The sequence below is a fragment of the Homalodisca vitripennis genome, chromosome 2 (assembly GCF_021130785.1).
Source record: "Homalodisca vitripennis isolate AUS2020 chromosome 2, UT_GWSS_2.1, whole genome shotgun sequence".
NCBI classification, from domain to species: domain Eukaryota; kingdom Metazoa; phylum Arthropoda; class Insecta; order Hemiptera; family Cicadellidae; genus Homalodisca; species Homalodisca vitripennis.
This window is the reverse complement of record NC_060208.1, coordinates 56,558,818-56,574,252: the sequence shown is the minus strand read 5'-3', so window position 1 is coordinate 56,574,252 and position 15,435 is coordinate 56,558,818. Positions and strand designations below refer to the sequence as shown.

The 15,435-nt window shown below is 31.9% G+C and overlaps 1 protein-coding gene and 1 long non-coding RNA gene across 4 annotated transcripts in view; one reads left to right on the top strand and one right to left on the bottom strand.

Moving 5' to 3' along the window:
- Window positions 1-15,435, bottom strand: part of LOC124354001 (5'-3' exonuclease PLD3-like) — a 66,707-nt gene that overhangs the window by 35,609 nt on the left and 15,663 nt on the right. For 2 of the 3 annotated variants that reach the window (XR_006921650.1, XM_046804112.1), the window contains exon 2: window positions 3,196-3,305. Coding sequence is in view for 2 of the 3 variants with exons in the window: in XM_046804112.1 (XP_046660068.1) it covers window positions 3,196-3,305 (110 nt within the window). In the remaining variant the exon portion in view is untranslated. Of the gene's footprint in view, window positions 1-3,195; window positions 3,306-5,239; window positions 5,429-15,435 lie in introns of those variants that run through there. The other variant, XM_046804113.1, reaches the window with a different exon arrangement.
- Window positions 1,469-14,368, top strand: LOC124354002. Its single transcript, XR_006921651.1, has 3 exons — window positions 1,469-1,986; window positions 4,628-4,739; window positions 14,118-14,368. It is a non-coding gene; the product is annotated as an uncharacterized LOC124354002 (long non-coding RNA).

Sequence of the window (15,435 nt, the reverse complement as noted above, 5' to 3'; positions counted from 1 at the left end):
ACCATAAACATTAATTAGATACAGTTGTACACCACAAACTATTACTGATAAGTTCTTTTTACTTTATTAGTGTAAGAAGGTGTGTGTACATTATTTGTGAGATTAAAAATACTATCTTGAATTACTTTTTTGTGGAATTTGGATTTTCTTAAGTTAATTTAATTTAGGCTACTGATTTCCAATGTCTCAAACATTATTAGAGCACACATTAATGTGCACTATATGGTCATACTGATGAATGGCGTTCATTATTTAATTGACTTCATATCTAAATCATCTTAATCTGCACAAGTGTGCATATGTTCAATCTCACTTTCCTACTTTTATTACATACTAATCCGACTATTCTAGGGGCGTCTAGAATTTATGTTTCTGGATGTTAGTGTCATTAGAACTCATATTCTTGTAATTGTATGTTACAAAGCCTCAAATATTGGCTTTTTCACTAAATATAAACACACACTTATCGATCTTAAGGCTCATTACAATCAGGTCATTCATATGGGCGAACTAAACTTGGACTTGACTGGACCTGCTTACAATGAAGCACACTTAACTACAATGTTTCAATCTTGGAACCTAACTTTACTCCCACTTCAACCTCCTCATCATAACGCTACAACCGACACTCGGCTGAACATCATGTCTGTCTCTGACACAACCCATGTTGTGAACCATGGACAACTTCCTGCCCCTGGACTTTTAAACACGATCTCATCTTTTGCACCTATAAACTCCAAAATGTGTGCCAAAACTCATCATTTATCAAGAATACAGAAACATACATCATGCTGCTCTTCTTGCTGATGCTGCTGCTCTGCCCTGGGATGAGGTTACTGTCACCAATAATGAGAATGATATGGTTATCAAATTTACGTACTGGATGCTTTTTCGAGGATGACCAGCAACGCAGTCGGGGCCGATAATATACCTCTATGTTTTTTTAAAAATATACATTGCAAATCACACTGCCTATTACAGTAGAAATCTTGGACTAACTATGAATACAACCTTAAAGCTGACCATGTTATGATAATATGCAACAAAGTTTTTGCTAGCATCTATAGTTTAAAGTTTTCTTTTTATGTACCATTTACCATTAAGGTGATGTTGATTAAAACACTTATATTTCCACATTTTAACTACTGTGATGTCATAATAATCCGTTGACTGTTGTGCAACTGGACAGACCATAGCATGCTCAGAATTACTTTATTAGATTTTTTTTTATCTGACGTCACGTGCACTTTTCACAGTGTTTTCTGGAGTAAAACTTCAAAAAGTACACCAATTACACATTCTTTCCATTCTACATTAAATTTTAAAACTAAAACTCCTATTTATTTCTCCGATCACTTTGATTTTATAGTGAACTACACACTTTAGTAAACAACCTACCAGAAGGAGAATTGTACTTCACTATCAATTTCAATTCATAAATAAACCATTTTTAATAGGTCATCTACTGTTCTGGCTTGGAGCTTTTGGAATGCTCTCCCAGATGATATAAGAAGTATTGAGGCTAGTGTGTGCTTCTGGACAAGGGTTAGGAACTTCCTGCTGGAGGGACTGTGGGGGTGACAGTTGGTGCTGCTTGTGGTGTGTGTGAGGTCAGACAGTGTGTTTTTGTTCATTTTAATTTCTCTTTTACATTGTTAACCTTTTTCTTTATCTTTCATTAAGAATTATGTATATTATTCAGTTTAACGGTTATTTCATGAAAATTAAACAATCTTGTTTACATTTTATTATAAGGAATAACAAGAGGCTTGCCTTTACCCCTTCCCCTTCTGACCATCGCGTTCCTGTCCCATTGTTTCAGATGACACGACGCGGTGCCGATGAAAGAGCCAACATCGATATTCTTGTTTGTATCCCACTTTCGCCTTTGTTGGTGTGAATGTGATTCTTGTACTCGTGACTTGTGCTCGGGACTTGCATTCTGTGTAGTTACAACCCCTGGACTGGACTCTAAGCAGTTATTGGGTAAGTTTGAAGCCTTTTCTTTCCCTTCTTTTCATCTTTCTATTCTTTATTTTTATATGTAGGCCTATTAATACCTAACCCACCTGACGAAGAGAATAGATCCTCGAAACGTTGTGTTATATTTTTTTTTGTAACGTATAAAGATGGAAAATGTCCGAAATCCTGTTATCCTTTCAAACCTTTCATCGTCAATAACAAACTTTAAACAGAGAAGTGCCTTTATTGTTTCTTTGTAATTGAATTAGTTGTAAATAAATATAATGTTAACTCACAAATTTATTTTATGCAATAAAAGAAATTAATTTTTTAGTACATCCTATTTATTAAATGTTTTTAATAAATTTAATAAAATATGACAAGCACAAATAGATTTTAGTTTTAACTAAATTCACAACGAGTTCTTTATCATTGTTTGCTGCCAATAAGTTGTAGGAAAATTATGAGGTTTTCTTATAATTTAATTGGTGATATTAAAAAATAAATATAAAAATATATTTATAAAAATGTTATAGAAATGTAATGGCATTTTCAGTACTTGATAAAATTTTTCTAAATTTCTAAAAAATAATAAATTTAAAGAATCGTACTTTCTTATAGTACTTTACATTGGTTATACAAAAGTGATTTTAATTGTATTTTTATAGAATTTATTCTTACTTTTATCTTAGATATTGTAAACAGTGTCATTTTAAGAAACAAGAAAATTGCTGTTTCATAGCAAAAAAAATATAAAAAGCATTAAACAAATCCACGGTTTTTATGATTACTAAGAAATTAAAAATCTGTTGTACATCTTGAACCTTTAAAACAATTGTTTAAAATGCTTTAGATTTTTAATTTTAAAAAAGCTAAAAACAACAAGAGTATAAACTATCTCAACTCTTTTTTTATTTATTTCTAAAAATCAGACTTTTTATTATATTTATATATTTCACCTAACTCCAATTATAACAGTAAACAACATTAAGAGTGTTTTGTCTGATATATGTATTCTATAGAGAAATTGATTAAACTCACCACTGAGGAGACCGAAATCTGTCTGTCATTTGCAAAGTTTTTAACTACAATTTAAAGGGTTAATAATACTGTAACCCTGTGGTATTAGAAGTTTGAAAATTCATTTGTAAGGTACAGTTCCGACATTGGGTTATATTTTAACGATGCTACGTGAAAGTTGATAACTACAGAGAAAAATACTCCGTCACTTACATTTCGTTGTGTTTATCTCCAAAGTCATCAAAGTCGGTTCTCATCATGTACCGAGATTCCCAATCATCGTAGTCATCTGAGGGCAGCGATGTGCCTCGGTCCAATATTTGCTGGGGAACAAATACAAGATTAGTAATGATTTCACTAAAATGAAAATAATATGTAGCTAATTCCCATAATCTAATCCCATTGTTGGTACAAGAATATCTGTAAAATTATCACATCAATAACATTTTACGACGGTAAAACAATTAATAAAAATTAGGTTAACAAAACAGAACAAAAGATAAATACTTTGCTTTGTAAATTAAATTTTTCAAGATCATAATGAGAATTTCCAAAATCTAAAACTAAGTTATCCCACTTATTCCAGCAACCAAAGCCAAGTCTAAATTCTCTTGATTGATCCTTGTAAAATTAGTGCACATGAAATGACATAAATTATTCAAAAATATCCTAGGTGGTAAATATAAACTGTATAGTAAAAATTTAAATATAATTCTTAGATTAAAAAAACATTACAAGAATTCCATGCTAAACTGAGTCTGAGCAACAAAAAATTAAATCAACTAAAACAAGAAAATTATATAAATTACTAATCTCTGGAAATATATATTTTGTAAGTTTTATTCACATTTCTAACTGATGTTTGTTTAGGGGAAGTTGGGTAATTTTTAATCATGATTAACCAACCTACATTTTTAGCTTAGGACCAGCTGATTGCTGCTATTGTTGATGTCATTAGTTGGATTGAAATCAAATTGTAAAATATCTATCCAAAGATCAGAGATATTATTCCTTTTGTTCAAAATCTGCATTAAGTTAGTCCATGTCAAATTGTAACACCTGTTACATAAAACATACAAAAGTTTGTGTAGTATAAAAGCTATAAATATTTAGTAAATAAACATTTGCAGAAGTAAGGTTAAGCAAATGTTTAACTAAGATGTTCAAGATCTACATAGAAGAGCAAGACAGGCTTAAGTGCCCAATCTAGAAATTTACAATTAATACCATATTATAAAATAAAAACACATTTTATAACTAAACTGTCACAATAGAGATTTAATTTAGGCTAATTTTAATTTGATATAAAACAGATTTTTAGTTTATACGAAGGATTTTTATAACTCTTACACCATTGTATGATGTTCAGTAATTTAGTTTCACCTAAGTTATCACTGGGTGATTTTTTGTTACAAAGTCGTATGATTGCTTTTCTACAGATCTATCTAGCCTTGATCAGTGTGTTACATTTGAGGAAAATAAAAACCTTTTAAAGTTGTTAGCAGTTATTTACTTAGTTGCTTTATAAATGGTTATTCATTTATTTCAATAAATTTAATTGAATATTTCAATTTTACCTATTTATTGACTATAACTACTTCATAGGTGCTTATTAAATAGTACTTGATCATTTATTTTCTTTCAGTTAATGGCACTAACAAATAACAGAATGAAGTGGTCAAGAGAAAAGTTAGAGATGGATGAAATACAAGCTACAAAAAAGGAAGAGAAACAGACAAAATCAGGAGAAAGCAGAAGTAGGTCAAACGTAAGAATATTACTCAATATTACTCTGCGCGTGAACAGTTGTTCCATTTTTTATGTTCTAGAACTTCGTTATTTCTCATTTCCACCCCATAAAACCTTATATTTTTTTTGTTCTATAGGACGATTCCAATAAGTTAATAACGCAAAACTCGTATTTTGCCGCTCCGGCCGTTTATAACATAATTACCTCAATTGATTATATCGATGGTTATGATTACGTAACATCGTTTACCAATTTCGATATAAAAACCGGGTCCGCTTATCGTACCCTACCTGTTATCTGTTGTGTTTTTAAATTTAATTAAGTATTTTCCTATTGAAAAAACAACAAACATTGTGAAGTGGCTAAAGTAAACCATTACCTCATGTCTAAGCTTCATTGACTTAAATCACCCTAATTGATAACAAATAATGTTATTTTACTAAATATTAAATAAAGACCTAGGCTAACTGTTGAACTCTATATTGTTTAACTTAAAGGTATACTTACTTTTTTGTTTTTGCCAGGAACTGTAATTATGGTCATTTTCTATAGAAATTGTCACTAACCTACTAGACACAAGATAACTATTCGAACCTAATATACAGCAAATTATGAATAAAATTATAAATATATAATACAGGATGAGATCTGTTTTAAAACTATAAACGACAGACAGGTTAAAACCAACTGTAACAAGGTTATTTTTGTTTTATTTGCTTTCAGCGAGTTGTTTTTGTGGCTTGGTATTTATACCATGAAACCATAAACCTTCAAATTTAAACACAATTTAGTAGTCACATCTTTTCACTTTATTTATTTAAAAATAATTTGTTAGGAAAAATTGTATTTTAAAACATTTATATCCATATACATAAATAAATAAATATATAAGTATATATAAGTAAAGATGCCTTGCTCAAACTTAGAGGTGACATCGCAGCCTCATGTACATTGTTGATATGGGTGTAGTTTTCAAGGCTCCATTACAAAACCGCAATACAGAATTCTGTATCATATCGATCATTTGCTCATGCTTCTTATTAAGTCATCGTATATAAAACTACAGTACTCTATCTTTGATCTTCTTAGTGTTGTGTATGTTTTGAATCGAAACTTTGAGTGTACTCCCTTAACTCTATAAGCTAACGATTTCAGAATATTTAAGTCTTTCTTGTATTTATCAACTAGATACTTGTTCTATATGAGAAAAACTTGAATTTATTGTCAAAGTATATCTGAAACCCTGTGACTATCCAAGACTGGCAATATTTAATCATACATTATGAAGGTTTCCATTCCCCTTTTTCTGATAATACTATTACTTTAAAGTTTATAGGATTAAATACTAAACTTAGCTCCTTTGAGCGATACCTGCTGACATTCCTCAAACTGTCTTGTAGCAGTTCACACGCTTTTATATTCACTCAGTGAGAAGCATATATTAAAATTTCATTTGCATACTGAAGAGACTTTGTTCTTCCAATCATTAACTCTTTAATATCTGCATGTATGGATACAGTAATAATGGGCTGATTACACTGGCTTCTTCCTCTAGAAGGAACTCGTTATATTTCCTTCATACTTATTTTGAGAACCACTATTTATTCCGTCAGCTAGAATGACAGATATGTAATACAAATAGCTGAAATATTCATAGTATATAATTTTCATAAAAGAGTAGGAATGTGTACATTGTCATATGATTTTTTTTTTAAGATCAAGCGACGCAGCGATTACAGTTTTATTCCTACTTATAGCTATGATATCTTCTGTGGAGAATAACTACATGGTCTTGACAACCTCTGCCTTTACGAAAACAGCCGACTGAATTATTTATAAAGAATGATAATCCACTATATCCATCACCTCTGTATTGCCTATACAATAATTATATTTTATTGCTTTAAACCAAGTTTCCTGATTTAATGCAACATTTCGTAAGTAATGTTCGAAATCAGCCCACTTCGCAGCCAGTAACTATGCATTTCCTTGCACCATTCTTAATATTTTCTCTAGCTGTGTCATAATTATCCAATACATTACCTAATTAGTTTAAAGCTTCAGTAAACATGTCTATCTAGGAATTGACTTGGGGAGCATGAGTCTCCATGACCCAGACTTTGAGGGCGGAAGCAGAGACTGCTCATAGTGCACCAAACGGAACGTGCGGCCAGCAGGCTTCTGATAACTGCCCGGATAAAAGTCGGTTGGGTCTATTGTAGGATCCGTCGGAGGCTGGCAGTGACGAAATGCTTCCGGTGTATCGGTTTAGGCCAATTTCATGCGGACAGAAAGAATCATGTCATGTGTTTTAAGTAAGGGGATACGAATCACAGGTGTAACGAGTGTAAGTCGGGAGCCCAGAGTCAACTGTGCATGAGGCTGAACGCATCCCCCGAAAAACTGAAACATCTTCATAGCACGAGGGCCTGTTCTGTCTTCTGACAGACTCTGGAGAAGGCCAGTAAAAATCCCCCAAGGAAATTGCCACCGAAGTAGAGTTGCGGACGACCTCCTCTCGCATCTCGTTCACAAAATCAACATAGTTATAATAAGCGAGCAGTGCTGTGAGGGACTGGCCGTAGTGGCTCTGTGATACCCTTGGCGCCGCTGCAATCTGAATACCAAACATGTACATGTCGGGGCTTTGTTTGGGTAAGTAGTGATGAGGTCACATTCATCAGCTGTTATTTCACACACAATGAAAGTTTGGTCGATTTCCAGGATCTGAACAATTTGGAGGATGTACTTTGCCCCCTCGGAAATTCAATTGGCGACGGTGATTTTAACACAAATTCTGTACAGTGACACGGATTTGGAAGCGTGCAATCATCAGGAACAAGTCGATAAGTAGAACGAGTTAAGGTAGGATATGAACAACGGTGACTCTAGTTGACTGGGTTGCAATATACAGACTCCGTGTCCATATACTTAGCAACTTTCTAGCGTGCCTGCTTAAGATGCTCGGAGTGTCCTTCTGGGGATGCGGAGCAAACGAAAGAGGGTGACTCGAGATTGCATCGGTCAATCTCTCACTGAATTTCATTTTTCCGAAAATGGTCTCTGACAGACAGACTTTGAATACTATGTAGAGGGGGTGCTGAAAACCTAGAAATTAGATGAAAGATAATACAGCCTTAGTTTTTCCCTGTACTATAGGAGCCCTGTGTTGGCTTAAGTAGTCACTCTCTTAAAGTAATGCGGAAAGCAGTCACGAGAGGGAGCGATGCCTGGGCTAGTGGGATTATAATGGCTGCGAGTCTCACTCAGCTAGCGGAATCCGCTGACGGTGCATTAGCATTTTCCCCATCATCACAAAAACACGTTAATAATCTAAGTTTGATTACTCAGATTGTCCTTTGCACCATGTATTACATGGTATACATATGACTGTTTGCACTCACTTACTATATTTTGTTTTGAACACAGCATCACTTAGCAAATCATGGAGTGTTTTCCGTATACCAATGAGTTCTGTTTCGATGGTTGTTGTTCTTAAAGATGAATCACATGTAACTACTTTCTCTTCATTGTAAATAACATTCAACGTATTAAATATGTTTTCTAAACAAAAACTGAGTGATTATTGGTTTGTTATGTAATCAATACTGGTTCTAATACGTACCGTAATTATTAGTATAACAAAATTCGTAGAATCAATGTACAGATAGTTGCTGGAAAGGAAGTCTTGTATTACAATTCGAAACAAACATCCTCCGGATGTAAGTGGATACGCACATCCGCCCAAAAACCGATTATGAACAAACAGGAAATGCTTATTTCTAAAAATCATGCGACGATTTAAGGGACAGCTATGCTGATATGAAAGATTGGTACTCACCAATTATTATGATGGAGAGATTTGGCATAGGCGTGGTCAGGAGAGCTGGCGGGGGCAACATCAGAAATCAGGAACAACGAGGGAGAGGCAGGAAGTCGAGGAGTTGATTCGAAAAGCCACGTTCGGGAGTGCCAGTGCTTGTTTTGGTGTGTGGGCATAAATCTTTTAGGCGTAATAGTGTTACATTTTTCTTTTTGCTTTATTTATTTATTAACCAGTTCTTTGCCCTTGCTTAACTAGCTATTGATATAAATACAGTAAATAAACGTTTGATTTACAATAATTGCTATTGAGTTTGTTTGTCACATACAGGGTTTCGTGGATTATACTGCCATGGGCACATAAAGAAAATTATATCCAATATAGGAAAAATTGTGGTACATGTTAAATTTCAATTTATACAAAAATAGGTTTAAATTTTGAAAAATTTGGAATCATAAATTGGGTAGATCTTACTTGAATTCAAATCCAGTTTTACTTTGTATGTTCCACTGACACTTATTCATCTTCCAATCACCCTTGTCAGCTTAGTGTAGATTTAATATTGGTAGTAGTAATCTTTGCAGATCTGAGAGTTCTGGTTGTCATCCAATATTCAAGTGTTCATCATCTATTAAATGTCTTTTCTGTTCTTGGATTCAAAAATCGAGATTCACCAATTTAATACAAATAATAAAAGTATTACTGTATTTAATAACTCAAATGTTTATTAACTTTGATGAGAAATGCTTCTTCTCAGTATCCTATTATGCCATCATTCAAAAGAATAATAATTCCATTATTGTAAAGTCACCAGCTGATCTAAATTCACTTTATAACTCCAGGTGTTGTAAACTTACTTTGCATAACAATCTCCTTGATATTAAGATTTAATGTATTCTGTGGTATTTGGTCTAAAGAAATTATTTTTTTTATCTGATGATTCAATTTTACAATAGTTTATGTATTTCTATCTTATATGTATGATAATTTGTTTTATGTTAATTTTAACTCTAAAATAGGTTGCTAGTTTTTCTTAATTTTAAAATCTATTGATTTATATATGTTTATTGTAAGTTATCAAAATTGCATGGGTGTATGTTCATCTTCTTGTATGGATTCCTGTGTGTGTGTGTGTGTTTTTTTTTTATTAATCTTTTACAAACAAACATAAAAAAATATGAACTATTAACTTTTCAAATCAAAACTGTAACAATAGTGTCAAGTGCAAACAAAATGTAAGTTAAGAAAATCTTGTATTTAATTTTAGGAACGTAGTATTATATATCAGGGTTCATTAATCATTTTAGTACGTTTAATTTACAATTCAAAGGTACCTGTACCTAAAGTAATGAAAAGAAATGATTATAATGTGTAGAAATCAAATGAATAGTTTAATCTTGAAATTAATATTTTCCTATTCCATATATATTTTATTTAAATGTTCTCAATTTGGAAAAGTAACTCATTTGTTTTAATCATGTAAATTTATGTAAATGTTTAAATATTGTAAAAGAAAGTTTTCTCACGTTAGTTCATGAACACATATTTATTGCAACACTACAAAATTTACTAATAAATGTTATAGTTAAATAAATTAAACATAAATTGTAATGAATAATTTAATATTAAACATAATTGGTATCAAAGTTTGTGTTCAATATGTCGGTTGATGATATCCATTGTTATTTAAAATTTTAATCAATATAATGAGATGCTATTACAAATAAAATATGTGTTGGTTCATTTGAGGGTGTTGAATTGCCAATCGAACCTATTATTTAAATCCTCTCACAACAGCCCTTGCTCATAATAATATTTCACAACCTTAATCTAAACAAAATAAACCTTACATTATGTATGATTTGGTGTAGTAATTACTTGCAGTTATGTAGCTTCCGTTCAAATCTGACATTCTTTCCTCGATACTGTACTGTCTCGTAAATCAAGACATGATCTATCATCAGAATCGTATTTTCTTTTACAATGTAATCGCGGCTCTTTGCACTGAATATAGTGATATTTTTCAGTACATATCTTTCAAATTCTGGGTTTTGAGCACCTCAATCCTGTCTGACCAACTTTAAGCAACTGAAGTGCATCGAAAAAAGGATGTATACCGATTGATACTAATATATATATATATATATATATATATATATATATATATATATATATATAAAATAAGCATATATAGATAAAAGCAAGTAGTTTAATTTTATTGCTTTGCGGTAATTTACTTCAATTTTAACGCAATTGTATTTTGTATGCGTCTTCTTTGTAAGTCGAAAAACATCACTAATCGGAATAGGATTTTCTGCCTTCTGTAAAATATCATAAATATCATCGGGTTCAACCTTTACTATCATCACCTCTATTCTATTTGTGGGGATAAAGATGCTGTATTTAGCAAGATGCGGAGAGTTAATAAAAGAATATGTGCCGTGCCCGTTTTTCCTCAACCATCAGCTTGTTTCCTGTTTGAGTAATAGAGTTAATTTTATTACGATGAAGCCCTAAAATTTTACCAATATTGATAAGATGATCCTACTTAGGTCTTCACCATCTATTATAACTTGGTACTGTCTGCGATTGTTCCTATCGTACAATCGGTGTTTGTAAATCCTTTTTACCATTTTTATTTTGTACCGCGACATTAATACTATTGTCTGGGTGGTTTCGCTAACCTAAACTGACTTTATTACTTGCTGTCTTAATTTGTGATGAACCGTTTACAAACATAACAGACATCTGCGATAGAACAGATAAATTAGTGTCATATTTAGTTTGACCATTTGCTACCATAAACATCATACAGCGTCCATTATAACTATCAGTTGGCCATATTATGTCACAGGTGTTATGTCTATCATGCAATAAATTGTCATCTACCTCTTCACAATTTATTATTCTTAAATATTGTAAGCCTTCAAACCACAATTCATTTGAGAAATATTCGAAGTTAACATTGATGTATAGAAATATTATTTAAAAACAACGTAAAAGTAAACAGAAAAAGCAATGTCAGAGAACACGCAAAATAAACACACTTTCTGTCACCACGAAATTCCTTGTGTGAATGCAATGTGTTGAATATTTTACGTGAAGATATTCAGCTAAAAGTGGAATTCCTGGATGACAGGACATATGAAAACATCAGAATATTGCACTGTATATACGCATTTTCACTATTTCTACTAAACAAAGACCAAGCTAAGGTTTTAGCATCTAAAATTACAATGAAATAAGACGAAAAAATTTCGGAATCGATACGATTTAAGGTGTAGAGTGTACCGATATATAAAGAGTGTCCCACAAGTAACCGGACCAATTTAACAGGTGGTTTCCTCTCATCACAATAATGAAAAAAAGTTCATATAAACTTATATCCGGAAACGTTTTGTTAGCGAACTACGGCTAGCGAAAGATTTCGCCCGATTTTCTAAGAAAGTACGGAAATAAAGCGAAACTGATGTGTTTGTGGCGTAAAGATAGTTGTTAAATTCTTTTGTAGAATGAACTAAAAAATTGAATAAAATACGTCCCAGACCTGTAAGGGCTGTAAGACCACCTATTTCTGAGATATCAGACAAAATATGTAAAATTCGGTCTCGATAAACATGCTTTCTTTAGATTTGAAGTAAATTAACTTCATTGAATGGGTAATAAACACGCAAATGTTTTAACCAAAACTTTTAGATAATTTAATTCCGAAGAGAAAAATGTAAAATAGGCTGATAATAAAAAAAACACAAGGTTTAAAAAACTAATGCTTAATTAAATCAACACGTATGAAAAATAAGATAGAAAATGCAATATTCGTTTATTAAATGAAAGTGCTCCGCAAAAACAAAACATTTTAATAGCTGATATTTGCCAATCTGTTATTCCAAATTTCATACCTTATACATGGTGTTCAAGATTTACTTAATAATTTATGCTCAGTCTAGTGTGTCTAACGAAACCACGTGTAGCTTTTTTGATACCACCTCAGTCGTTCACAAGCGTTTAAAATTCTGTTCAATAATTCTTCTTAGAAATTATTGAATGTGTGTGTGTGTGTAGCTCAAATAGAGCTATAAGAACAAAATAAACATAAAAATCAACACAGAAAATGAAAAATGAATTACGTAGAATGGTAAACATATGATTTGATTTTATAAATTCACTTTGTTGACTAAGTTACCTTAAGTTTAATCCATTTGGAAATTTTGATTTGGTGACGAGTTGATGGGCTTGTTCCATGGTTCCATGACGGTTTGTACTTAAATTTTCTGATATTTTTATAATTGGTTTCACTGAATATGTTTCTTTAAAATTTAAATTATGTTTTAAGCCATGTGCCACTACAGGTTGCTCTGTCTTTTTATGTTTATATGCATACCTTTGCCCTGTCATCCTCGTTCTAAGAGAATTTATTGTTGAGCCAATATAGTATTTAGGGCATAACTTGCACTGAATTTTATAAACAATATTTTTTATTCACATAATAAGTTTTCAAATATATTGTACGATTCTTGTGTAGAACTTGTAAATGTTTTTAAAGTAGAGCACATGTTGTATACTAAACACCTGGGTTTATTGCATGGATGTGATCCAACTGTCACGTTTTCTTGGTCTTTGTGCTTAGGTAATTTGTGATGTACTAAACTATCTTTCAAAACCGGTGGTTTTCTAAATCTTATTTTTGGAATGTATTTCAAAATGTTTTTAGTTGAAGCAGAGCTGTCCAATAAACTGCATGCTAATTATAATTATTATTGCTGTATGCTGTATATTGTAAATTTTATAAAGTCCTGGGTGGTATTTTATTAAAAACTTTGGATCATTATTGTCAAATTTAGATTTATTTGTTTCAATTGATAGTGATTTAGTATTCAGTTTGTTGTTTAAAAGTTTGCGAGGATAACCCCTTTTGGAAAATGCTGATAATAAATTAGCAATATATTGTTCTAAGTGATATTTTTCACTGCATAAATTTTGGGATCTTTTAGCTAAACTATTTGGAATGGCGTTTTTGACATGGGGCGGATGACAACTGTCATAATGTAGGTATTGAAATGTGTTGGTGTTTTTATATTGATTTTAGTTTTCAACTTCTGATTTTCAATAAAAATATCCATATCCAGGAAACTCACAATTGAATCAGATATCATTCTCCCACGTAAACTTTAAGTTGCAGAAAGTGTTCAGTGATTGCAAAAAACTTTGTAATTGTTCATTACTATATGTCCATATCATGAAGATATCGTCAATGTAACGTTTCTAAAATATGGGTTTGTATGGTTGTTTTCTACAGAATCATGTTCAAGCTTGCCCACCACAAGATTAGCACAAGAAGGAGCCATTCTTGTTCCCATGGCTGTCCCTTTTTGCTGTGGATAAAAGTTATTTATAAACCTGAAGCAATTCATATTTTAGAATGAAATTTATTAATGTTAAAAGAAAATCTGACGAAGGTAGTGTATTTTTGGGACGTTTGTTTAAGTAGTATTTGACAGAATGAATTCCTTGTTTGTGTTTAATATTTGTGTACAATTATTGATACTAATATAGTATTTTCAGGAAGAAGTTGAGCTACACTTTTCACAAGGTGCAAAAAAATCATTACTATTTTTCACGAAAGAAGGAAGATTAGTGACAAATTCTTTTAAATGGTCATCAACAAATGAAGAAATTCTCTCAGTTAGAGAAGAATATATTGAAGCTACAATGGTCTTCCTGGTGGATTTGAAACCTTCTTGTGGATTTTTGGCAATATGTAGAATGTTGGTGTTTTTTGAAATTTATTTTATTAGTAAATTAAAGGCATGATCACTTAAGTTTTCTTGTAAGGCATTATTCTTTACGTAATTAGATATTTTTGAACAAAATTCTTCATTAAGATCTCTATTTAAAATTGTATAAGTAGTTTTGTCACTCAGTTGTCTTTCTGCTTCAGCAATATAATCCTTTATATTCATTATTACAGTTACATCGCCCTTTTCAGCAGGAAGTATTATTATGTCCTTGTTATTTTTTTAAAGAATTTATAGCTTTTTGCTGCAGTTTTGTTAAATTATTGTTTTTTGGTAAAGTATCTGCAAATGAAGGATCAGAAATGTTAGACACAATTATGTTTAAAAACTGTTCTATAGGGTGATCTGGATTCAAAGCTGATGGATCCCAATCTGAAGGTGGCATTTCAAGAGATATTTGTGAATCTTCTCATCTGCTTCTTCATTTTGATTATTGATAAAAGATTTTCCTGTTTTTCTTTAATTTCGACGTACTTGCACTTGCAAATATATTTCTTATTTAAGATCAGTTTGTTTTAATTGTAGGGGCAGTGTTTTTAGAGAGTTGTAAGATTTTTACGGCGGATAGTCCAGTTTTTTATAGACGGATTACCCTTGGTAGGGCTCCTTCCTCTGAAACCTAGTCTCACATGTGGACCAATGGTGATTCAGGTGATATTGCGTCCATGTTCCACGCCTATCCCTACATTAAGATGTCGCTGATTAGGATTCTTGTTGAGCAAATGACGTCAGGGACCAAACAAACCATACTGAACTCGCCATGGGGCAAATCTTCTTATTTTGGAAGCCCTCTAGAGACGTAGTGGTGCTGGCACAGTATATATTACGATTAGTCGCATAGACTTATACAGCAACAGCTTAATTAATAATGTTCGTGAAGAGCGGCGAGGGATTAGTGTATCGAAATTGAATCTATACTCTCATTTGTTACATAAAAGAAGAGTGATGAGAGCTTCTATTGAGTTATTCTATATAAGGTAATCATAATTTAATTACTATTTGATACAAGAAGTATACAGAGTTGGAATACGATAAAGAATGGTGCTGACATTTGACCAGTAATCAATAATCTAACCCCCTGAAAC